We start from the raw sequence: 27,041 nt of genomic DNA, 5'->3' as shown, positions 1-27,041 counted from the left end.
TATTGCAAAGGTGGTGAAGGTAACACAGAGGATTGCTGCAATTATGAGAAGGACACTGACCTGCAGAGATAAGAGGGTTATCATTCCGTTGTATAAGTCTCTGATCAGACCACACTTGGACTATTGTTCTCAGATTTGGTCCGCAAGATTTGAAGGGGATAAATTAACTGTGGAAAGGATACAAAGACGGATGACAAAGATGGTTTCAGGACTCTACAAGGATAGTTATGAGGATTGTGTGGACTGCAGAGTTTGGTGGATAGAAGGAGAGGTGATATGATTGAGAATTTTAAACTGTTGAGAGGTGGTTACAGGGTTGACACTGGGAAGTTCTTTCACTTGGTTGAACAGCAGGAGTGATGACAAGAGGCCATTCCTGGAAGTTACGAAAGGAAACTGTGAGCAAGAGGGTGAGGGGTGGTTTCTTTGCGTGGAGGGTGGTTGAACCATGGAATGCATTGCCTGATGGAGTGGTGAGAACGGTCAATGAATTTAAGGAGTGGTATGATAGACTTTGTGTTTCTTAGTGGAGGACCTCCCCTCGATGAGTCTTGACAGACTATGTTCTTAGGAAGGACTTCTCACTATGAGTCTTTTGACTCCATGGAGGCCTGAATAATAATAATAACCAAGTGGAAAAAAACTTTCAACATCTTTCTCTAATCCAGAGTAATCTAATAATAAGGTAAGACACCTTTTGGCAACTCGTATAGGTAAATATGAGTTCTCCATTGGGTCTAGCTCCCACTGACGAGACTTCAATAAAGGTCGAAACCAGTAAGGGTAGTGATCCTTTCCATAATGCATAGCATTATACATACCCATAAGGATATGTGCTTTCCATTATGGGATACTAAGGCAAGTGATTTTACCATCTTTACTTATATCACCTTTACCACAAGTTGCCCCAGTCCTGAAAATGTTTCAGGCACAAACTTTGTTTGCTTACATTTGGATAAAGGATTAAACCAAATATGTAATTAGCTTAATTCACTGACTAAACTTAAGTTGCAATGACTAATCAAAATCAAATTTGGGAGCTGATAATTAATATCAATGCATAGAATTAAACTAAAATTATTCTTTATGTAATTATAAGGGTCATTTCAAAAGTTCTGTACACTATTTTTGTTAAAATATAGAGCTTCAAAGCTTCAAATATAGAGAGCAGATATGCTAACCACTCAGCCAACCAAGCCTTATCATAATTGGTTCTGCTTCCCTTATCATGAAGTAGTCATTACCTTGGTATGAGAAACTACAAGTAAAGAAATGCACAGTGCTTGGGATCAAGGGCATAAAGGAAGTTACATTCCTAGAGTTAAGAGGCAAAAATCTCAAAGTTAACCGTGTCATGCATGAATTTTTATATTTATTTATAAAAAATTATAATGATGATACAGTACCATTTAATCTTACAGAATTACCATGAATTCATTAATTTTGCTAAATTTGTGCCCTGTATATGTTAAAAATGATGTCCTCATTTGAGGACATCATTTTTATGTGTCCTCATATGAGGCCCTTATGCATGAGAGGGTTAATATGAATATGTTTGGCTGAAATATTATCTATTACTCTATTATGTATTATCTATAAATCATACTGGTTCTCCTGCTAGTTTGCCTATTAAAAAAGGCAAATCATGCAGAGAACAGGAACAGAACTCTGACCTTCCATTGAAAAAACTTATAAAAAAAGGTTCTTCACCTCCAGACAGGATTCAAATCAAAATCTGAATGAAATCCTAAATTCAATGATATCACATATGTGCTGTGTTAAATACCGAGTAAAATAAGCAAGTGCTGAATAATAACAAAAAATGTTCTGAAGGGAATATTGGGAAGTCTGATGAGCAGGCCTAAGAAGATAAACAGTTCTGGTAATAAAAGTTAATGAAAAGAAATTAGCAAAACATGCAGAGTAAGCTGAAAAGAAAATCCTAAGTTATTTTTCAGAGTGACATGTAAAGGAAGAATAACTTTATTAACCCTCATCTTGGAATAAATATAGCACAGAAATAATTAAACAGGTTTAATCATTCTGATACTTCACCTGTCACAGATATCTTCAGGAATACAGTACTAAAACTGTACACATCACAAGTGGTGTTGCATGTGTCCTACAGATAAGTCTTATTTTAGTGAATATTGGTATTTCAGCAATTATTTTTGATTATATCTTGCTGATTTTAGATTGTAAAATTGTGCGTGTTTGTGAAATTTAATACAGGTGATAAAAAAAAAAAAACGTTTTTTCATGGCACCAATGCATACAAGGACACAATACCAAAAGAAAAGCTTTTCTATAAATTAAAGATGCCAAAAAATTATATTCTTGGTTTCATCCTTTATCCAAGTGTAAATAAGCAAAGTTTATGTGTGAAATAACTTCATGCCTGGGCCACCTGTATATAGTGGCTAATGACTTCACATTAATTGTGTTACTATCCCATAATGCAAAGCACATATCCTTACAGATGAGTATAATGCTATGCATTATGAGAAAGGTCACTACCCAGACTGGCTTCGACCTTTATTGAGGTCTCATCAGTGGGAGCCAGAGGCTCTAGGTTAATGAAATGACAGAAAAGAGTGGAACAGCATGCTTATCCTTCACAGGACAAAATGGGAGCCAAATAAACTGGAGAAATGATTGTCATGTGGTGCAGCAGGTGGGAAAACAAAAGAAAAGTCAATAGGGAAAATATGAAAGGGTGAGAAACAAAAAATAAGGAGAAGATATTGTATGGAAATTTGATGAAAAGAGGCATACTTAATGAGAGAGTGACAAAAGTATGTTTTGCAGGTATGAAGGAAAGGATGCTAACTCAGGATGCTAGTAAAGCAATTAGTTTGCAGAAGTAGAGAGGCGATTATTTTGGCAAGAACAAATGATCAAAAGGGGAGAAATATGCAACGAAAGGATATGAAAGAGTTGTTGAAAGTAGCAAAAATGAGGAGTAAGAAAGTAAAAATTGTGAGTCTGCTGCCTTGGTATGATAGGACAGAGTTGAGAAGAAGGACAATGACTGTTAATGAGTCAACGAGAACATCGTGCAATTTATAGATATATGGAGTGAATTTGACAGACTACATGGTTTTAAAGTTGCATGTTTGGAGAACGTGTGATTTGATGAGAGTCTGGAAGTGCAAAAGGGGGATGCAAGCAACATGTGTCTGGCTACCTCTGAAATGAATGGGTGTGCATGTACAGAAGTGATTAAGTAATGCTGAATGAGATTTCACAGGTTTCAGATTCAACTGAGTTGGTAATGACATTACACATGGATAATTATGAATCCAGAAAACGTTACAGTTACAAGGATAGAATGTAAAGGGTATTTTATTTCAGGAAGAGTAGAGGGAATAGGACAGGAGGTGGAGTATTGCTGATGACAGATGAAGAATCATAACCAACAGAATTAAAAGTTAAAGAGGATTTTAGGTCTGGGGGAGATGGTTCATTTGAGGTTGTCAGGTATGAGATAGACCAATAGGAAAAATATAGTGTTGGCTGCTGCTATTGACTGGGGGGGGGGTCCACAGGAAGATGTAGATGCCAATGCATCAGCAGATTAGCACAATGAGTGCACAGTGAGCAATTATTATGGGAGACCTAGACAGGAGAGAGGGCATGGTAAGATGGAAGTGGAATTTATACAATTGCTAAGGGATAATTACCTGAAACAACATGTTATAAAGGGAACTAGGGGTTTTAAGAGTGTTGGATCTGGTACTACATCAGAAGATACATCCATAACCAAGATAGACACTCTGCCTCCAATTGGGGAGAAGTGACCATGCAGTCTTGTTCTATGAGGCTATTAAATATATAGAATTCTGTCAAGAAAAGGTTTATGTTGAGCTATAAAGATAGTAATTATGACAAACTCAGGATGCATCTTGAAGCAGTGCCATGGCTTAAGAAACTACAAAAAAAAAAAAAAAAAAAAAAAAAAAAAAAAAAAAATTAATGCACGAAAAGGGGTCAGGGATTGTTTGTGAGAAGCAGTATTATTAGACTGCATAACAAAGGTCAGAGAATAAACCAAATGGGAATATAAAGATATCTTCATAAAAACACTGTAGAGGAAATATTAAGAAAAGATGATCAGCATACTCATGAGCAGTACAAAGTGTAAGCAAGAAGGGTGACTAGTATGGAAAGAAAAACCAAATCGGTCAATAAGAGAAAAATAGCAAAGCAGGCCAAAGTAAACCCAAAAGAGTTTTTTTCATTATGTAGCTAGTAACAGGGAAAAACGACTATGGTAAGATGACTTTAATCAAGGATGGCAGGAAGGTGACAGAGGCAAAAGAAATAGTCGAGTTACTGAGTGATAATTTTGCAAAGGTGTATCATCCAAGTGGTGATTTTGAAGTTCATTTGACACTCATGTCAAAATTGAAGTGGATGAACAGGAGGTATTCAGCATGTTGAAAAATATCAATGTGAATAGAGCAATGGGATTGGATAGCATGTCAGCCCATATGCTACACAAATGTGCAAGAGAATTGGCATTGCCTCTGATGAAGTTGTTCAAGTTAAGTCTCAGCTCTGGCAGGATTCCAAGGGAGTGGAAAGAGAGAAGGATAGTTTGATTGCATAAAGGTGTCTTCAAGATAGAGGTAGCAAACTACAGACCAGTTAATATATCAGGAGTAGTTGTTAAAGTATTGGAAAAGTTAAAGATAAAATTCAACAGTGGGTGGATATGGATAACACTATAGTGGGCAGCACAGATTTGCAAAGTCAGGTCCTGTCTTAGTAATTTACTCATATTTTATAATAAAGTGACAACAGAATTGGATAAAGGAAATGGCTATACCATGATGCTGCTGAATTTGCAAAGGCATCGCATAGAATACCACATGGAAAACTATTACAAAATTTGGAGAAAATGGATATGAAACATGATGCTGCTGAATTTGCAAAGGCATCACATAGAATACCACATGGAAAACTATTACAAAATTTGGAGAAAATGGATATGAAACTAGTAGCATGGATAATGGGTGGCTGACAGACACCAAAGAATTTGTGTGTGCGTGTATTTAATCTACTATATACATAGTGGAGTAGAATCTAAAAGAATGAGTGTGACTAGTAGTGCACCTTAGGGTTCTGTACAAGGGGCCACTACTAATTTTTATATCAAAATGATATAGGGAAAGATATCAGCTGTTTACTGATGATGTGCAAAACTGGAAAGAGCAACAATTGGTAAAAGTGATGTAGACATTCTGCAGGATGATTTAAATAAATTGGATGCAGTTGTTTTTCCATCAGCAACTTATGGATATGAGACTTGAAACCTAAAGAAATTAAATAAGAAAAGGATAGCTGCTTTTGAGATATGGTGTTACAGAAGGCTGTTGAGGATATCATATACTGAAAGGCATACAAACAAATGGGCATCAGAAAAGATCAGTTGAACTTTAAGACTCCTTAAAGGATATTGACAGAAGAAAGTTAAAATATTTTGGACACACTGAAAGGATGGGAGGAGGACTTCTCAAAACAGTAATAGAATGTAAAGTTCCTGGAAAAAGAGGAAGGGGTGAACTGTCAATGAGATTGATGAATGGATGGTGTGTGTAGAGTGACTCGAGTGTGTAGAGAGTTGAAAGCTCCAGAAAAGCATACAACAAGACTACATGGCAAGACTTTGTGTGGCACATCACCAAGCATTGGAGTGACCACCTGTGGATGCCCAGTGAACATATGATGTGTAAGGTTATCTTCAGCTTAAAAAAGTTATCGATGGTACTGGACTGCAGAAAATTGATGAGGCTAGGGATCTGGAGATAATGGACAAATTGAAATTCAGAGGGCATATTACAAAAGTTGGTAAAATAGCTCAAAAAATTACTTGGATGTTGAAAAGGATATGATTCAGCCACATCTTGACAACTGTGTACAGATTTGGTATGAGTTCCTTGGAAATCAGGAGGTGGTAGAGAGTATTCAGAGATGAATGACCAAGCTGGCAACAGGTCTGTGGAATGCTCTCTATGAGGATAGGTTGAAGGTATGTGGGTTACAAAGTTCAGTTAATGGGCAGAAGAGGGGGACATGATAGAAATTTATAAGATATTGAAAGGGTTTTATAAAATTGACACTAAGGAATTTTTTCGATATTTCTCAAAACTAGGAGTCTTCTGTGGAAGTTGTGTAGGAGTGTGGTTAGTAAGAGTGTCTGAACTAGATTTTTTTGCTTAGAGAGTGGTGAATGAGTGAAATAGATTACTATAATTAGTTGCGAGTGTCCTGACAGTGAAGGAGAGATATGTTGGTTATGTATATAGGTTTTGTGGACTTTCCACAATGAGTCTCTAGACTCCAAGGAGATACCATATAATAATAAAATTGTAATAAACACACAACAATATGTTGATGAAATTAGATTATTTATAGCCTAAAATCATAATGAGCACACTTTATGGGTACTGTTGTGCAGAGGCCTGGGAATTAGTTTCCCTAATCTTGGGAAACAACCATGTTTTATTCAGATTAGGCTGTTTTTTTTTTTTTTTTTTTTTTAATCTGCTGTTGATTCTAAAAGGAGTCTTTCAAGTATGTATTTGCTATGATAAAACACAGCAGTTTTTCCATCTGATCCTATGCAAGGTATCCAAGGCATGATCAGCTAGATCTGAGTGACCCTAGTTGTGGATGTGTTTCTTGTGTTCACCAAGGCAGATTTCCCAGTCTGAACCATAATGTGATAAGTTTCCAGAAGAAGGAACCTTTAAACACCTGGAATAGAGAGGAGAGAAAGAGAAGTGAGGTTGGCTTCAAATGAAATTTGAAAGCAGTGCACAGATTTCTTTAAAAGTTCTAGATACTTTTTCTGAGGTGTCCCAGATATACAGGGAATAGTAATTGCATTACTGTAGTCTGTATTGTTGAGAGGATGGTTGTGAGGAACAGAGAGGAACAGCTAATTTGTCAATCTTTTGGCATTGTAATCATTGGACAGGAAGGTCTACTGAACAAAAGGAGAGTTCAGCTGTAAAAGGAAGTCTGGGTAGAATAGATGTTGGAAGCTGTGCATACAAGGGTTTTATTGACATTATATTGTTGAGTAAGGAGATGGTGGGAAAGCTTATGTATGTATATACCTGAATGGGTGGGTTTTCTGTAAACTGAGAAAGAAAGGGTCTGTTGGGCAGACATGAAATTAGAGTATCTAGAAAAAAACATGCTATTATTTTTGTTTCCTATAGTGAACTTAATTCTGGGATGCTGACTGTTGAGGTGGAAGAGGAAAGGGTCTAATATGTCTGAGCTATATGCACAAATAGAGAACACATCAATATCTTGACCTAACAGGTTTGAGAATGGCAGTATCAAGAGCCATTCTCAAACCTGTTAGGCCAAGATATATTGATGTGTTCTCTATTTGTCCACATGGCTCAGACATATTAGACTCTTTCCTCCTCAACAGCCAGCATCCCAGAATTCAGTTCACTATAGAAAATGAAAACATCCAATTTCACTATAGAAATTAGATATTGCTGACTCCCACTCTTTTAAATTAGCCAAATAGTTAGCTAAATCTTTAATTCCCACTTACTAGCTATGCTTTATCTGATATAAAAAATTCTACTCATTTGAAATCTTAAATCCAAAATTTTATTTTTAAACAATATCATAGTGAGCTTTGATGTCACCTTTATTTACAAATATCCCCTTTTCTGATACTTCAAACTTAGCGATATGTTACTAGTCCCCCCCCGCTTCTCCCAACCAGGGATGTGCAATGTGTGCATCGCACACAGGTGCCAGGATAATAAAGGAGCCAAAGAATATATTTCATATTTCATTTTTACTCACTGATATGTTTTTATAGGGATATAGGAGCGCCAACTAAAATTTTGCACACAGGCGCTGGACACTACTGGCACGCCACTGCTCCCAACATTATTGATCTCTTTAACTTTACATTCATACTAGTTCCTTCTCTTGGAAGGCCTTTCTATAAATACACAAGTTACATCCCTGGGTTCACTCCCTCCCACCTAATTTCTATATGGAGCATTTTGAAAAACAGGCAAGGGGGGGGGGAAGTGAACTCAGTGATGTAACTTCTGTATTTATAGAAGATGTTCTTCCAAGAGAAGGAACTAGTATGAATGCAAAGTTAAAGAGATCAATAATGTTGAGAGAAGGCTGGGGGGTGGGGGGTAGCATATTGCTAAGTTTGAAGTATCAGAAAGGGAGATATTTGTAAGTAAAGATGACAAAGCTTGACATACTTTGGACATATTATGCAAGCATCATCTTCTCTAGACTGTCATTTGCTTGCATAATATGTCCAAAGTATGACAATTTTTGCTTGATGATCATAGCTTTGAGGGAGCAATCTAGCTTTGTTCTGTCTATCACTGATTTATTGGTTTGCTTTGCAGTCCATGGTATTATTATTATTATTATTATTATTATTATTATTAAACAAGACCTCATGGAGTCAAAGACTCATCTAGGAGGTCCTTTTATCTCACACACATCTCATCATACCGGGTCTTAAACACATTCAAACTCCTTGCAGACACCACGCTCTCAGGCAAGGCATTCCAATCATTCACAACTCTGCACGAAAAAAACCTGCCTCTCACTCCCCTACTCATACCCTCTTTATACAGTTTCCAGGGATGACCTCTGGTTCTCCCCTGATCTCCCACTATTCGCTGTAGAACTTCTCCACCATTGATCCTATAGCAACCCCTTACCAACTTGTAGGTCTCTATCATATCTCCCCTCTTCCTTCTCTCCACTAGTCTCTGCAAATTACATCTTTTCAATCTTTCCTCATACTCAACATTCCAGAGGTCAGAAACTACCTTAGTCAGTCGCCTTTGGACCCTTTCCAACATCTCCTCATCCTTCTGAAAACCAGGTGACCAAATCTGGGCACAATAGTCCATGTGTGGCCTAATCAAAGCCTTATACAATGGAACAAGAATCTCCCTACTTCTACACGTCAGTGTCCTCCTCATCATTCCCAGAAGTCTTTGTGTTGTCTTCACAATTTTGGCGATGTGACCCCTAAATTTTAGATCTTTATCCACTATCACTCCCAGATCTCTTATTTCCTCTACTTCCAACAATATATTCTTACCAAGCATAAATTCTGCATCCCATCTTTGTTTTCCAAATTTTAAAACCTTACATTTTGCAACATTGAACTCACACCCCCATTTGCTTGCCCAGTCACTCAATTTATTCAAGTCTTCTTGCAAGGCCACAACATCTTCACTACTCTTTATGGTTCTTCCCAACTTTGCATCATCTGCAAACAACTGAATATCTCCATCCAAATCTTCGCCAATATCATTAATATACAAGTTAAATAGTAATGGCCCTAAAACAGATCCCTGAGGCACTCCACTAGTGACTTTCCTTTTCCTGGATATTGCACCCCCATACACAACTTGTTGATACCTATCAGATAGCCAGTCTCCAATCCAATGAACTAATCTAATATCCAACCCCATCTGCTCTAGTTTGACTGTCAACTTATCATGAGGCACTCTATCAAAAGCTTTTGCGAAATCCAAGTATATTGCTGTGTATCCTTCTCCTCTGTCCAAGGAAGCAGTCACTTTATTGTAATAAGTAAGTAGATTACTAAAACACGACCTCCCTTTAGCAAATCCATGCTGTCCATCAAAGATTATACCATTGTTGTCAACCCAACTCTGGATTCTAGCTCTCACAAGCTTCTCCAACAACTTAACCACAACACCCGACACACAGATAGGCCTATAGTTTGATGCTTGAGTTCGATCACCTCCTTTATGAAGTGGCACAATCTTGCCCTCCTTCCACTCTTTAGGGACTTGACCAAGTGCAAGACTCGTATTAAAAAAATATGTCAAGGCAGGTGTCAACTCTCTGGCACATTCCTTCAGAATACGTGGTGATATATTATCAAGTCCCACAGCCTTATTTACATCTAGTTTACTCAACTCCCCAAACACCTCTTGCTCACTTACAGTCAGTCTCTCCTCCCCATCATCAACTGCTCTTAATCTCTCCATGAAGTCACATTCACAAGATTGAAAGATCTTTATGAACTGCTCATTAAGTATCTCCACCACACATTCTGCAACAGCTGTCTTTATACCATTTCCTCCAATCAATGTCATCCTTCCATAATCATTCTTTCTTTTGCTGGCTACATATCGAAAGAACTCCCTAGGATTCTTTTTAGCTTCATTAGCTAACTGCTGTTCATACCTCTCTTTAGCTACTCTCACCAACCAAGTCACTCTCCTTGCCTGGTCTTTGTAGAACTCATGAAATTGGTTACTTCCACTTCTCTTATGCTGCCTCCACAATGCCCTTTTTCTCTGTATTGCATGCTTAATCTCTTTATTCATCCATCTCACACCTAACTTATTTAACCTTCTCACCCGTGGTATACATTTAGACATTGCATCCACTAAATATTTTTTGAAAATCCCCCAAGCTGCATTGATCTCTTTTCCAGCTAACTCCTCATTCCATGCTACACCTGCAAGCTGTCTCCTGAGCTCTTCATAATCACCCCCCTTGTAGTTCCACATATACCCTTTTTTCACAGGGGTCCTTGCACTGCTGGCAACCACCCAAGTAATCACCTCATGGTCACTTTCACCAATTGGTGGATGATTTGATACCTCATTGATAATTACATCCTCCGATGAGATGACCAAATCCAAGACCCTTAATCCTCTTGTGCCCTCTGTTACATACTGTCTGAGGTAGTTATCCCTCAAAAACTCAAGAAACTCATTTTCTTTACTTCCAGTTGCTATCTCTTCATTCCAGTCTATATTGCCATAATTAAAATCACCCATAATGATCACCCTTTTCTTATTTGCTTGGCTTATTTGACTATACATTTCACTATCACCACCATCCACATTACCAGGTCTATAACAACATCCCACCAAGTATTTGATTCTATTCACCTCTATCTCACACCATACTGCCTCAAAACCACTGGCCCCATTTCCCCCTTGCATCTCTACCTTGTATGGACATAACTCTTTCTCTATCATCAATAGCACTCCCCCTCCCTTTTTACCCCTTCTATCCTCACGAAACACATCATACCTTTCCATCTCTATTCCTGTCAGGATGTCATCCTCATCTAACCATGTCTCACTTATTCCGACAATCTCTGGGTGCACAGACGCAATTAGTGCAACCATTTCATCTGCCTTGTTTCTTATACTTCTAGCATTGGTATACAAACACAACAACTCATTTCTGGATCTACAGCTAGTTCCACTGATACCACTCACTCGATGTGATCTCTCCATGCTGGACTGGGGCCATTTCCCTTTCTGCTTCTTCATTTTAGAACCCTTTGCAATTCCATCTGTTTCCTTTTGATCCCTGATCATCCCATTACTTTCCTGCCTACACATTCTCTCACCTCCTCTTGGAGCATCCACCTTTCTCACGCTGTGTATCCCTGTCCACCCTGAGCCTCCCCGTTTCCCTGCTCCTCTTGCACACCCATTCTCTCATTATCTATACTCATACCACTCACTTCCACATTCATTTCCACTCCTTCAATCTCTCCTGTCTTACTCTCCTGCTCTTCCACATCACTCCCCTCTTGATCTGATTCATTCTCTCTATTCACTTCTCTACCTTCCAGCAGCAGTCTCTCCAAGCGACTCACACCATAACCACTCAAATGCAGTCCATCGCTCCCATACAGCTCACTTCGTCCCTCAAACTCATTCCACACATTAACAAACTGTACTCCCATCTCCTCACACATTTCAGCCAGAATATCATTCATAATCCTTGCTCTCCGCCTCATTTCACCACAATCATACCTAGGCAACACACTGACCACCCTTCCTGTCACACTATTCTCCTTTATCTTTCCAAGCAGTCTCCTGACATTCATTTTGACATGCTCTTTGTTCTCTCTCAAATCATTTGTTCCAATTAATACAATTAACTCTTTTGCTCGTTCCCGCCTCATGTTCAATGCCTCAATCACTCTACTCATTTTACCGCCTGGAAAACATACCTTGTGCATTTTATCCTCTAGCACACCTATTCTTAGTAAGCATCTCCAATCCCATAATTCAAATGCATCTACATCCTCCTTCTTTCACTCTTTCTCAGGGGTCCAACGTTTACATCCATACAGTACCACAGGGAATACTATTGCTTTCACGATTCTGATTTTTGTTGAGAGGCTAATATCGTTAAAGATCTTGTTAAATTTGTCATTGCTTTCTTTCCGAGTAACTTCTTCAGTACAATACCCATCTTTATCAATTCGGGACCCTACGAGCACAAAATTGTTAACTGCTTACATTTTCTCCCCATCTGCTTCAAAATCATTAAGTTCACAAGTTGCCATAACTTTTGTTTTTTTGAGGTTAGGTTTAAGGACATATTTAGCACTTTCTTCTTTAACTTTCATAATAACTTCCTCCAAATCTTCTTTGCATTCTGCTAGCAAGGTGGTATCATCTACATACCTCAAATTATTAATATTTCTTCCACCAATTTTAATTCCAGCTGAAGACTACTCCAGCCCTGCCATTCTTAAAATGTATTTGCTGTACCACTTAAACAGGTACGGAGATAAAATACATCCTTGTTGCACCACTTTACCTATTGTGAAATACTCAGTTTCTCCAAGATCTGTTTGGACAGTAGCTTCTTGTTCATAGTAAAGATTCCTCAGAAGGATAATGAAATGCTTTGGTACTCCCATTGTTCTTAACACATTCCACAGTTTCACATGATCTACAGACTCGAAAGCCTTACTATAGTCAAGGAAACAAAGGTAGACATTATTTTGATATTCTTGTGCTCTTTCTATTATCCATCTCACATTGGCAATCTGATCTCTTATTCTTCTGCCTTTTTGAAATCCTGCCTGTTCATCTGGCATTTCTCTCTTCATGAATAGTTCCAGTCTTTTCTGAATGATCTTAAGTAAGACTTTACTTGAATGAGAAATTAGTGCTATAGTTCTGTAATTTTTGCACTCTCTTGCATAGTATTTTTTTAATAAAAGGTACATAAACTGATTTTTTCCATTATGGGATGCAGTGGCGCACTCAGAATTTAATCTTGGGGGGGGGGGCGACTTAAGTATACGATTTGAGAATACACACTATGCATGGCATACAACCGATGACTGAGCATCTGCAGTGATCGTCAATACATGATACCCATGATCACCTTTGGCCCAGCTCGGGCAAACGAAGCTGCGCTCAGTCTGACAGAGCAATGCAGTGGTCGTGATTCCCGAGAGCTATACGGTATTCCCACCTTATGTGACCACTAATTCATAAGTAGTATAGAAATAGAAGGCACGACACAATATAAATAACAAAAAATAATTTTAATTAGGAAAAGATTTTCAGAAAAAAACCTAGTGTTTTTTCCTTTTTTTGGGGTGGGGAGGGCCCTTGGCCCCCCCTCCCTGGGTGCGCCACTGATGGGATGAAAGGGTAAGGTTTATGAATTTTTGACAATAGTATATCCGGGGAGATGCGCGCGCGTGCGTGAGAGAGAGTGATATTCCATCGAATGGTTTTCGACTCCTGGTGATTCTATGAACATACTTTCTATTTAGATCTGTCCCTGGCCATATCTTTCAGAATTTCCAGGTGCATTCTAGGTACAGAGATAAAATACACCCTTGTCTCACTCCTTTACCTATTGTGAAATACTCAAAATGCTCCATACAAAAATTAGGCAGAGGGAGGATGAATCCAGGGAGGTAACTTCTGTATTTATAGAAGGTGTTCTTCCAAGAGAAGGAACTAGTATAAATGCAAAGTTAAAGAGATCAATAATGTTGGGAGAAGGGAGGGTAACATATTGCTAAGTTTGAAGTATCAGAAAGGGGATATTTGTAAATAAAGGTGACATCAAAGTTCACTATGATATTGTTTAAAAATAAAATTTTGGATTTAAGATTTCAAATGAGTAGAATTTTTTTTTATTTCAGATAAAGCATTGCCAGTAAGTGGGATTAAAGATTTAGCTAACTATTTGGCTAATTTAAAAGAGTGGGAGTCGGCAACATCTAATTATGGGATGAAGAAGGTAAGGTTTATGAATTTTTGACAATAGTATATCTGGGGAGGAGAGGGGGAGATAAAAGGTGCGAGGTTTTTTTTTAAAAAAAAAAAAACTTCGGAAGGCTAAGATGTGACATTTTTCAGAAGCCTTTTTAAAGTTTTTTTTTCTGAGAATTGGTGAGATCATAATGTAATAGTTTATAAATAGTGTGGCCTTTCAGGAGCGTATTCATTTTGCAATCATAATCACTAGTATTGAGGACAACAGTAGCATTACCTTTGTCAGCTCTGGAATGATTATGTTGTGGAATTTATGTGGAGCCTAGAACTAGCTGCTGTTGGAGAGATTTCTTTTAGACAGTTATGCTTAGGAAAGGATGTCAGTTATGTCAAGCCTGATGTTGGCAATATTAGGAGACAAATTAGGATGCAATGCTCTATATCCCACATGATTTCTAAAGTAGGAACTTGATGAGGTGCTACTACAAAGTTATGACCAAGATTAAAGATGCTAGCAGCCTGTTTTGTCAGGTCTTTGACTAAAAGTTACCAATTTGTAGAGACTGACACTGCAGCTGAGAAATTAGCAACAGTTAACTAAATCTTTACTTCTACTTACTGGCCACACTTCACCTTATATAAAAAAATTCCACTCATTCTGAATCTTTAATCCGAAATTTAGTTTTAAACAATAATGATATCATGATGTAGCTTTGATGTCATCTTTTAATTTACAAATATTCCCCCTTTCTGACACTTCAAAATTTCTGAAATATGTTACCTCCTGCTTCTTGATATTATTAATCTGTAATTTTGCCATTCATACTGGCTACTTCTCTTGGACATCTTATATAAACAGACAGAAGGTACATCCATAGGTTCTGCCCTCCTCTGCCCAATTTCTATATGGAGCATTTAAAAAAAAAACACTTGATACTGCCATTCTCAAACCTATTTGGCTAAAGATAAATTGATGGTGTGTTCTCTATTTGTCTGCATAGCAGCAATAGTAAGCTATATTCCACAAGTGAAGAAAAGGACACAATTTGGTGCAAAGTGGATAACAAACAATATTAAACAGGAATTGCATGTGAAAAAAGAGGCTATGAAAGAGATAAGGAGACAGATAAAGAGCAGATGCATGAAGAATATAACACTCAGGCCAGGAGATTGACTAGTATGATAAGGAAAATGAAAACTGGAATATGAGAAGAGATTGGTCCTAAGATCCAAAGAAAATCCTATGGAATTTTTTTTAGCTATGTAGCCAGTAGGAGGAGAAATGATTGTAGAAGAATGTAGGAGGAGAAATGATTGCAGGATAAAAATGGGAATAGAGTGACTGATGCAGAGGACAGTGGAATTGTTCAATGAACACTTTATTGGTTATTTCATCCTGGAGGAGTAAATTTTAATACTAAAGGGATAGGGCAGGTTTGAGGTTTAGAGGTGCAGGAGGAGAGCATGTTTCAAATACTGAGTACTCTGGATGTCAGTAAAGCTGTGGGACTGGATGGTATTTCACCCTGAGTTTTGAGAGAATGTGCTAAAGAACTCACAGCTCCTTTGACCTAGCTTTTCAATGAAAGCCTGGTTAAGGGAAAGGTGCCCAGGGAATGGAAGGAAGGTAAGATAGTGCCACTGCATAAGGGTGGTAGCAGACTGGAAGTGTCTAATTATAGGTCAGTTTGTGTGTCATCAGTAGTTGTCGAGATCTTGGAGAAAGTAGTTAGGGACAGTATACAACATTAGGCAGATGAGGGTAATGTTATCTGTGAGAGTCAACATGGATTTGTGAAGATGCACTCTTGTTTTAGTAATATGCTAGCCTTTTATAATAAAGTTACAAGAGCAGTAAATGAGGGAAAGGCATATACTGCCATTTTCTTGGATTTAGCAAAGACATTTGACAGGATTCCACATGATAAGTTGATATTCAAGTTGCAGCACATGGGTTTGGATGTCAGGTTGGTCAACTGGATTCAGGCTGTCCAATAGATATTAGAGAGTTGTGCATGGTGGGGCAGAGGGTTACAAGTGGGGTCCCACAGGGCTCAGTACTGGGACTTATATTGTTTAACCTTTATATCAATGACACTGTCAATGGATTGCAAGGGGATATTCAGTTGTTTGCAGATGAAGTGAAGCTGGGAAGGGTTATAGGTAATAGTGCGGATGTGGTAGTCCTGCAGGAGGATTTGAATAAGACAGACAGATGGGCAAATGAATGGGGGTGTCGGTTTAATGCAGCAAAATGTAAGGTCTTGAGGTTTGGGACACATCAATGGGATGCTGCATACTCTATTGGAGGAAGTGGGGGAGACAAGAGATCTGGGGTTGATGATTGATAGAAACCTGAAATTCATGGGACATATTGCAAAGGTGGTGAAGGTAACACAGAAGATTGTTGCAATAATGAGAAGGATGCTGACCTGCAAAGATAAAAGAGTTATCATTCCATTGTACAAGACCCTGATCAGACCACACTTAGACTATTGTTCTCAGATTTGGTCCCCAGGATTGGAAGGGGATAAATTAACTGTGGAAAAGATACAAAGGCAGATAACAAAGACAGTTTCAGGACTGTACAATGTTAGTTATGAGGATCGGCTGAGAGAATGTGGGCTGCAGAGTTTGGTAGATAGAAGAAGGAGAGGTGATTGAAAGTCTCAGTCATAAGTGTTGAGAGGTGGTTACAGGGTTGGCACTGGGGAGTTCTTTTGCTTGGTTGAACAGCAGGAAGGAGTGATGACAAGGGCCATCCCTGGAAGTTACGAAAGGAAACTGAGCAGGGTGAGGAGTGGTTTCTTTGCATGGAAGGTGGTTGAACCGTGGAATGCATTTCCTGATAGTGGAGAGCGAGAATAGTCAACGAGTTTAAGGAGTGGTATGATAGACTTTAGTTTCCCAGAATGGACCTGCAGCGATGAGTTGACTTCTTGGAGGCCTAAATAATAATAAGAAGAAGAATAATAATAATAGAGGACAACCTTTCCTCCTGCACTTAAACAGCCAGCATCCCAGAATTCAGTTCACTATAGAAAAAGAAAACAATAGCATACTCTCTTTTAGGTAATCTAATCACATGTCAGTTCAATGGCATCCTTTCTTTCTTACTTTACAGAAACCCTCAGTTTAAAGGGGTGTCTATCATAGGACTTAAAGCTGAAAATTTCTTCCACTTATTGTTGTGTGTTTGTGTTATTTAGTTTTAATATTGTATTCCTGAAGATTTTTCTGTGCTATATTTATTCCATGAAATTTAATTATGAGTGTAAACCAGCACTTAAGTTTAAACACACATTTGAAGAATTCGTAGTTCTGATAGATGGTCGTGTGACTGAATGCGGAATGAAATGAAGGTAAAGGTGCTTGAGAGAAATGGAAATGCTGAGAGAAATTACGTAGAAGGTATGAAGACCTGGCTGAGGAGTGTGAAAGAAGAGAATTATGAAACCTAATTGATGCATCAAGCACACTGAAGATTTCTTGGAAGGAGGAAAAATAAATAAAATAAAGAGATATTGAAGTTAGTGGGAACCAAATGAACACTCATGGAGGAATGTATCAAGAGAGTAAGATGGCAGGGCACACAGGATGATGAGGGAAAACGTTTCTGGAAATACTGAAAGGAAAATTAGAGGGAAGAAGATCTCCTGGTAAACAAAGAACTTCTTAAGTTGATGGTTTAAAGAAATGGATGGGTAACAAGAGCTAGTACAAGATTAAAAGGATAGAGGAACAGACACTCTGATGTACCATGACTGCTAACCTCTAAACTGAAGAAGATACTTAAGAAGAAAGAAGTGATGCAAGAAAAATAAATCTTCTTCTTGAGGCTTTTCCCCATGAGAAAAGGCAAGAGTCAAAGAAAGAGGAATAACAACAATAATAATTATTATTATTAAGATCCTCCAGGAGAACAACAGTTTCACTCCTGAGTTCTTCAACTTTGTATCACTTGCAAACAACTGCAAGTCCACACATCACTGCATGTCTCCTCAAACACTCTTCTCCCCCCACCCTCAGGCATTATGACAGAACCTTTTTGACAGTAACAACTTATCTACATCCATTATCTGTCACTGTAATTTAGAAACCAATGTTTGTCATATGAAAGTGTGAAAGGACTTTGCAAAGAATCTAATCATCACTCTTGTTTATCAACCTTTAGCCAGCACATTATCACTCTTATAGTATGTGCTTAAATCTAACAAGTTTAATTCATGATCAACATAAACTTAATCATGTTATAGTATACTGTACACTCCCTTAAACATCCTAAACATTAGGAATTTAATGATATAATGACCACCTATAATTAGTTCTCAGGACTAACTTGCCATTTGAAAGAATTCCAGTGTATACTTGTCTAAAATTAATCTACAAACCATGATTAAAAACTTTTAGTCCTGGTTTGATAAAAACAGTTCTAAACAAAGGATGTCTCTTTTCTAATCATTAAATTAAGTGTAATTAATCTTTATATTTTAAAAAAATTTTCAGTCACTGAGCAGCATCAGGCTAATCATGTTAATTTAGTCAAAAGTATGTTTCTTTATGTTACCTGATAATTTCACATAATGCAAGATGCTCCATCTGAGGATGCCATAGGAGTCAAAATATAAAATGTAACCTTTAATAGGTTATTCTTTAAAATTAAAACAGTAAGTATTGGGATTAGCATAAAATTGAGGTTACATACCTCATTTTTGTTAAGGATTATATATTTTCCTCTTATTAATGTATATGGCTGGAACCCAAGCTAATATTTAACATCTGAAATATTTAAATAATGCCTAGTTGCAATAATAAGAAAGTCTCAAATTTCAAAGAATGTGAACATTTTGATCAGTACTTAACATCTGGATGCAATATATTCTATAGCTTACTTCCAAAGTGAAAAATGATAAAAATAAGAAAATCTCTATGTGCAATTCCTTAATTTGTGACAGGATTATTTTAATCAATAAATAACAAAAACATGAAGATCTGACAAATTTTACATAGTTCACATGAAATACAGCTCAAAGTTCTATTGCTTATATGATACATACTTCTGAACAAAAAATAATGATGTCCTTTACAAGCCTTCAACTTAATCTCCATTTGTCATATCACTGCTGTCTAATTTTTCAAGCTCATGTCAGGGATGTTTGGAGACTGGAGGCATGGGGAGGAGGCTAGCTATTCACACTTTTCCATAATATTAGCCACTTGATGTAAAACAAACATGAAAGACATGCAATTTCATGTCAACAACAAACATTTAAATTTTCAGGCACAAAATGTCTTGCAAAACTTCCTGTAGTCTGGTCAATCATAAGAACTTGTAGGTATGCTACAGCTGCTTCTTGTTGTGAGCTTCATATATAAACAGATAACTGCATGATATCTGAAACTCAAGTTAGATTCTTCCTCCAATGGAGGTATTTTGCAGAACAAGAACAGAAAAAAAAAAAAAAAAAAAAACTTATTTAGAGTTCAGTTTACAATTGAATCAATTATTCCACTGGTGTGTAGGATTTTTTGAAATAACTCATAATATTAAATAAAATTCTGCTCAATATTAAAATAAAAATAATTTCTAATTTTTAAGTTTCTAAATTTAAATTATCACTTACTGGCATAAGGAGGGAGGTGTTGTCACTCTCTGTATCGTCCTGAAGTAAGAGTTCCTAGAGAGAGAGAAAAGATGGAAATGCATCATACCAGAGTCTTAACAAAATTATGTTAATGATTAGTTTAAAATTAAAACAATTTAATTTTTCAATTAAAGAAGAAAAGTCACTGCATGATTGACCAATAAAGCAACAATTCCAGTAGTTCAATGTTGCTAAGTCATTTACACACATGCAAATGAAGACAAGTTCAAAACTGCTATGGCACAGGGTAGTCCTTCACGCATAAGCCTGAGTCCCAGACCACCAAAAAGTGGTGGTATGAATTATAATTCATTAATAAAAAACTTTTCACATATTTTAGTTAAATAGTTCCAAGACGTGAGATTTCTGGACTCTCCAGAATTCTGAAAACGGTTTTGAAAAGTCAAAATTAATAGCTGAAACCCTTCCTATCTCATTCAGCAAAAAAGAATTGTTTCAATTGTTATTGTAAATTTACTTCACAAAAAACCTCAGTCGAACATTTCAGAATACATGGGACTTATCAGATCTCAGGGAGTCAAAGATTCATTGGAAGTCCCTGTCATACATACAACTTATCATTTTGTACCTTAAACACATACAAAAGTTCTCAGCAAACGCCACATTCTCAGGCAATGAATTCTAATCATTCACCACTTTCAAAGTAAAAAAAAAACATTTCTCACTCCTCTGCTCACACTCAACTTATACAGTTTTCAATTACACTTCCAGTCCCCCCCATCTCCCACCATTCTATGTAAAATCTCTTCAAATATTAATTTTAAACATATTAACAATTATCATATCACCTCCTCTTCATCCTACCCATTAGGCTGTAAGCTGCATCATCTTCTGAAACTCTTCATACTCAACATTCCAGAGACCAGAAATCACCTTAGTCAATTGCCTCTGAATCCTTTCCAATTCTATTCATTCTTTTAAAAACCAAGTAACCAAATCTGCACAGAGCTGTCCATATGTGGCCTATTCAAGGCCTTATGCAATGGTACCAGAATCTCCTTACTTCAAGTTGATGTTCTCTACATCACTGCCAAAATTTGTTGCACTGTCCTCAAATTTAACAATGTGTGCTCTAAAGTTTAGATCCCTATCTACCATCACCCAGAAATCTCTTATTTCCTGCATCTCCTCCAATGTATCTCCACTAAAGTGTGTACTCTACATCCCATTGTTGTTTTCCAAATTGTAAAACCTTACATGCCAAGAACATACATACTGACAAAAACAGCAAAGTATAAAGACAGGAATTACCACATGATCTAGCAAGAATTAGGTTTATGAATACCAAATGTATGTTTAGCTGAAACAATCCTTTGGGCCTAATAGGAAGTATGGAAGACATTTTTCTTGCCATAATAAAGTAGTTATGGTGAAATTAATATCCAAAAATACCTATCCAGTGGGTAGAGTTCAGTTACCCCTGGAGAATTTTCTGTGTGATAGAATTCAATTTCTGTGCATCACAAGAAAAAAGTGCCCCCCCCCCCCCAGTTCTTATAGTAAAATGCTTTAAGTGATTAAGACTTACTTTGTATGTAGCAAGATCGTTTCTTGTTCTTCTAACTTATTGTTTTAGACATTTTTTTATGCAAATCCCACCCCAAAAAAACTGACATCCTTACATTTAGTACCATGGGTAGGCTAATGTTGGATTATCTGTTTCTCCTGCTGTACATGAAAAAAACAGTACTTTTTAAGCTTCAGGCACTCTAAATAAGCAGAGTGTGTACCCACACCAAGTAATGAAAATTCATTTACGAAATATTTCTATCTACCTGTGGGATTTGAACCTACAAGCCAGTTTGGAAAATGGTCATACTACTTGCTTGAACAAGCAGGACAGCAGATCAAGTGCAGCATGATAGATATGTTATATCTACAGTAGAAGTCTAAGGATGCAGCTGATTTAACTTTTGCAAAACTGACAGTGCATAGCTGTTTGAAACTTAGTTTCTTCAAACATCTCTAACCCATTCAAATTCTACAGCTGCTTTTTTTTTTCAAGCGATTTGAATCATATTTAACTGTATAACCAGATAAACTATCTACATATTGTTGTTCTGCAAATTATTTCCACAAATTAATTGAAAAGAAGTCATTTTTTGACTTTCTATTTTGCTACCTGTGTCAGCTTTGCACTGGAGGTAAGTGGCTCACTTGCCATATCCTCTGCAGGTTTTTTGTGTGATAAATGGAGTCACAGTTATCAGAGAAGGCTGCTACACTATCCCTCTATCACCATTTAAGATTATTTTTGTTAATTGCATGTTTTGGCTAGTATGCATGTTTTGAGAAAGGAAAAATCCAAGGTTCCAGATGGGGGAAGAAGGCAGAAAGAGGAAAAAAATACTTTATATGAGACTGGCAACTTATTTTCAATTGAAAAAACTCACAAAAGATTCCACCTGAAGGGTAAAGCTTGTATTGTTATTCTTGCTGCACTAAGGATTTTTATTACACTATCCACACTACACACCGCCTTTCAGTAAACTAGCATCTCCTTTTTTCAAGGAGTTTATGTTAGTTACGGATGGGTTACATGCCTGTTCGAAAGGACAAATATGACATTGGAGTTCTGGAAGTCATTGTGGGAGGCTGCTATATTATATAATCTATCATCCACATTATATAATCTAGTCTGCACTACACAATCTACTATTAAGAGGGTTGATCAAGTGCAGATGACTATAGACAGCTGATGGTGCAATCAGATTTACCTCTATAAGAGACCAGTTAGTTCACCTTCAGTTGAAAAAAAATGCATAAAGTTCTTGTTACAGAAAAGATTTGGGTTTGATTCTTATCAAATGAAGGATATGTCATGTTGTTCCTCCAAATGTGCTGTAGAGGAAGAGTATAACACGCTCATCTGAATGAATGAATGTACAATGAATTATGTTTCTCATCACACTTAAAATGTTTTAATGCAAAAATTAATGTTTTGATTGATGCATTCATCGGTTTCAAAAAGAGACAGAAAAATTTATGGTATTGGAGAAAGTTACTTTGGCTTCAGTTTACAGGCAGAATGTATTTATTCTGCCTGTAAGGAAAGGTAGTATGACTAAGACGCAAGTTAGTCAGGGGTTGCTATCAGGTTGATATGGAGGAAATTTTTCATAGAATGGGAGAGGAGTAGAACGAGAGACCACTCCTGGAAACTGTATAAAGAGGGTGTGAGGAGTAGGCTCTTTGCATGGAGAGTGGTTAGTGAGTGGAATGCATTGCCTGAGTGTGTTATGAATGTAGACACACACGGAAGCAGTTTAAGGCACAGCTAGATGAGCTTTGTGTGTGACAGTGTGCACCTCCCATGATGACTCCATGGAGGTCAGATGTTAACAATAAATATTGTTTATAGTTATTATACAACATCGACAGGCTCCTTACAGCTCATCAGATAATGGAATGGACACCTGCCAATATATGCCGACATGCTGAAACCACTACTTATTCATATTAAACATTTACTTTATCAATTCTTGGTAAGGAATCTACAGAACTGAGGATAAAATAAATCTGCTAATGCCTTCTGCTCCCCCCCCCCCCAAAATAGCTTTCCAGGCATAATTTTTGAAGACTAGATGTCCAAACTCCTCTTATCCATGACAGATAGCCAGCCCAAAGTTATGGATTTTTAATAGACATCCAGGGAGTTCAGCAAACAACTATTATCATCTTTTGGTCTCAAATACTATATTGTCTGAAATAGTGAGTATATTTAGTCAGCTTTCTTGGGTAATAAACTTCATGTAATGAGTTCTAAAGAATTAGTTTAAATCATAATTTTTTTGAGAGCCTCCTTAGCTCAGTATTGATAATTCCCTTTGGTTACAAAGAGCTGGATTAAAATCCTTGCTAGGAAATGAACTTTTATGAGGAAAGCGAGTTGACTATAATTATACAGGGATGGTAGGATATTTTCATCTCACAAAGCAGGCAAACCAGCCAGAAGAATGCATGCAATTTACAGACATTGCAAACAGTCCTATCATAAGCAGGTATATAAGAAGCCAAGTTACTTTGCCCTGTAACCTACTGTAACCTTTGCCCTGTAATGCTACTGATATATTTATTACAAAGGAATAAATATATCAGTAGCATTCCCCCCCCCCCCCCACAAAAAAAAATAGAGATCGAAATTCATCCATAGGAAGGGAAAAAAAATTTGAAAAACATTGATTCATTGCCTGTTTCTACTGTGAAAAATAATATGGGGATGACAGCCTGCTTTTAATATTGAACTGGATATATCAGTGCTTCAAGGCATTTAATATACCTTGTACATTTAATATGCCTAACAGGAGAATTACATCAATCAGCTCGAATATAAACAAAATTTACTCCTGAATTAATTACGTTATACCGGTGTGCTAATTGCTAGATGGGAGGAATTATTTCATCTCAACTTCATTTTTAGCATTAGGAATACCAGAAAAACATTACTCAAGAAATCTAAACTAGTTTTATTGGTCGACACTCACCGGATCCAAAGACTTCATCCAGACGTAGTGCATCAGACGATACGTTGCATTCCTTGACAACAGGGAACCAAAGATGTACTAGAGGGATTAGGGGGGGGGAATGTGTTAGAATATAAACTTTGCTGGTACATGGTTTAACTGCAAGCATTATAACAGAAAATAAATTTATTAAGAATAATACTAGTTTCATCCCAATTACATAAGACTATTGGAGTGAAGAACAAGTAAATGGATTATCAAGAAAAGCTAAAGAATTCACGCTGGAATGTCGGTTATTTATCTGCGATTACGAAATCGCAAACCCCATTCAACTTCCCACGTTAAAAAATAAATAAATAAAATAACAAAAACCAAAATACATATTATTCACGAAGCGAAATAAAAGGTCTAAAACCTTTCTGTTCAAAAAGAGTAGCAAAAGAACTTTAACAAAAATTGACAGGCAACATTAACTTCTTGGTAAGCTTTCTTTCATTGCACATTTTAAATTGGCTCTTAACAAATACAACTCAACAGCCGAGAGCTCATACACCACCTAAGAGATCTACTCTTAACAAGCTACGAAACACACTCAGTGATCTTGACAGCAGATAAAAAAAAGTAACTTCTAAAATAAAGAGCCAAAAGGGTTTCAGTTCGACGACGCAAATTACTTAAGCAGAGTGGATATTAGATCCAGCATTATTTCAAAGCCGAATCTAGAAAATATTAAAGGTTCGTAAGGTAAGTTGACTAGAGAGCTTACGGGAATACACTCCTCGGCATTCACGAGTTGCCTTAGTGTGGACTATTTAAAAGACGTAGACGTCGCCCAAACGTCTATCTATATATTGGACTTTTATGATAAGGGTTTCACTGGCCTGACAGCTGTTTCGAACTGGTTTGTTCCCTTCAGAGACCTTAAGAGAACAAAAACTCTCGTTCAGAACTAAGGAATTTGAAATGTCAGAGAAATGTATTTTTCGTAAGCGAACTCTCGGTCGTTGCGTAGAAATAATTACATTTTTCTGACATTTCAAGTTCCTTATGCTGAACGAGAGTTTTCACTCTCTTAAGGTTTCTGCCTGGTCCTTGAAGTGAACCAACCAGTTCGAAATAGCTGGGAGGCCAATGAAACCTTATCAAATTGGACTAATAAAAGTCCAGTATATAGACGCTTGAGCAGCGCCTAAGTCTTTTAAGTAGTCCACACTAAGACAACTCATGAATGCCAGGGAGTGTCTACACGTAAGCTCTCTGGTCAACTTACCTTACGAAACTTTCATAGTTTCTACATTCGGTTTTGAAATAATGCTGGATCTAATATCCACACTTTGCTTAAAAAAGTAAAGTTATACAGTACTCTGACTATTTATGCACAGGTACACGAAGCTCTGGCTGTGGGGAGGTAAACAATGAGGGCCAATTTAAGGGCCCCAAACAGTGAAGGAGGGGCGCCAGAGCGCTATCGCCTCGAATCCCCCACTCTCCTCAGGAAAAGTAAGTACATCCCAGAATACTCCTGGACGGGGATGAGTATAACAGCAAAAATAAACCCCTTCACACTAGTACACACTGTATCGGACCATAAATCTTTCTAGCAACAACTCTTAGTAAGTAAGGGAATACTGTGAGTAGACATAAATTCAAAATTAATGACGGAAAATCTCACGTAAAAAGATTTTTTTTAATAATATAATTTTCACCTGTGTGTCACAGGCATCTTCAGTACAAGTTAAGCTCAAATTAAACAATAACTGACAATTCCAAAAAGCGCCACCTAAGGAGCTAGTGTAAGATAACTAAAAAGGTCAATAAAATTTCCTAACAAAAAAAAAAAAAAAAAACTATATATACAATAAAAAGTTAGGAAAGATTAGCTGATTTGTAAAATACTATCTTCCAAAAGGAAGAACCATCAGATTTGTTTAAGTTAGGAGAGTGGAGTAAAGTTTCACATGTTTCTTTATAAAGCCGTTCTATGAGGAGCCGACTTTTGTGAAGGACTCGTCTTTTTCCAATGAACTCTATTATTATTATTATTATTCATGACACCTCCAAGGAGTCCGAAGACTCATCGCGGGAGGACACCTACAACTGTCTCAACCACTACATCGAACCTCTACTACGAATCATCTCCATCAACCGCCCACCTCCACCACTACCACAACTAGTATTTTTTGGCTGTAAATTGCATGTGTTCTGAAGGGCCGAGTTGTCTGTATGCGGGATGAAAAACCCTACTACCTCTGTATGAGGTCGGCTAACTCACCTTCGATTGAAATCGTCCAGATAAAGATTCCTCCCGTCGCGATGAGAATCGAACTTAGGCCTATTCCAATCGAAGGGCGCAATATACCGTTGTTCTTCCAATTGCGCTACGGAGGCGCTATGTCTGGTTAAGATGGCATGTTCTGCAAGTCCAGACTGTTCAGGTTTAAAAGGTACTGAATATAAGACTGGTATTCTTCTAGTCGAATAGAGGCAGATCTTCCTGTTAGTCCAGGAAGATCTGCCTCTATTTATGGCTGAGGAAAATCCTTAAGCTCCTCACGTCGGCTACGGGAATAGAACCCAGGACACTCCTTTCCCAGGCATATGGTTGCGAAGTGCAAAGCCACTAGACTAACGGCGCGGACAGATTTGAAGTGAACATGTGTTATCCGACCAATTGCTTGTTGTTTATTGATTTTTATTACTGAAGGTTTTCTTCCTTCAACCAAGGCGCAGTATACTTTCAAAAGTGCTAAATGATACTTGGACAAAGTATCATTTAGCACTTTGTCGTGAGTTAATCCGAGTATTTACATATTTATATATTTTTCGGAAAGGTTTTTTAATAATGG

At 37.3% G+C, this 27,041-nt stretch overlaps 1 protein-coding gene across 7 annotated transcripts in view; it reads right to left on the bottom strand.

Moving 5' to 3' along the window:
* Positions 1-27,041, bottom strand: part of LOC150108596 (uncharacterized) — a 220,890-nt gene that overhangs the window by 56,090 nt on the left and 137,759 nt on the right. For 6 of the 7 annotated variants that reach the window (XM_090416039.1, XM_090416038.1, XM_090416045.1 and 3 more), the window contains exons 5-6: positions 24,217-24,294; positions 19,691-19,744 (exon numbers count right to left, since the gene is read on the bottom strand). In XM_090416039.1, the coding sequence (XP_090272165.1) occupies positions 19,691-19,744; positions 24,217-24,294 (132 nt within the window). The remainder of the gene's footprint in view (positions 1-19,690; positions 19,745-24,216; positions 24,295-27,041) is intronic. The other variant, XM_090416044.1, reaches the window with a different exon arrangement.

Source organism: Typopeltis vanoorti, chromosome 3 (genome assembly GCF_054136105.1).
Source record: "Typopeltis vanoorti isolate ZY-2024b chromosome 3, IOZ_Tvanoo_1.0, whole genome shotgun sequence".
In the NCBI taxonomy this organism is placed as follows: Eukaryota; Metazoa; Arthropoda; class Arachnida; order Uropygi; family Thelyphonidae; genus Typopeltis; species Typopeltis vanoorti.
The sequence above is the reverse complement of the archived record's forward strand: the minus strand, read 5'-3'. Positions and strand labels throughout refer to the sequence as shown.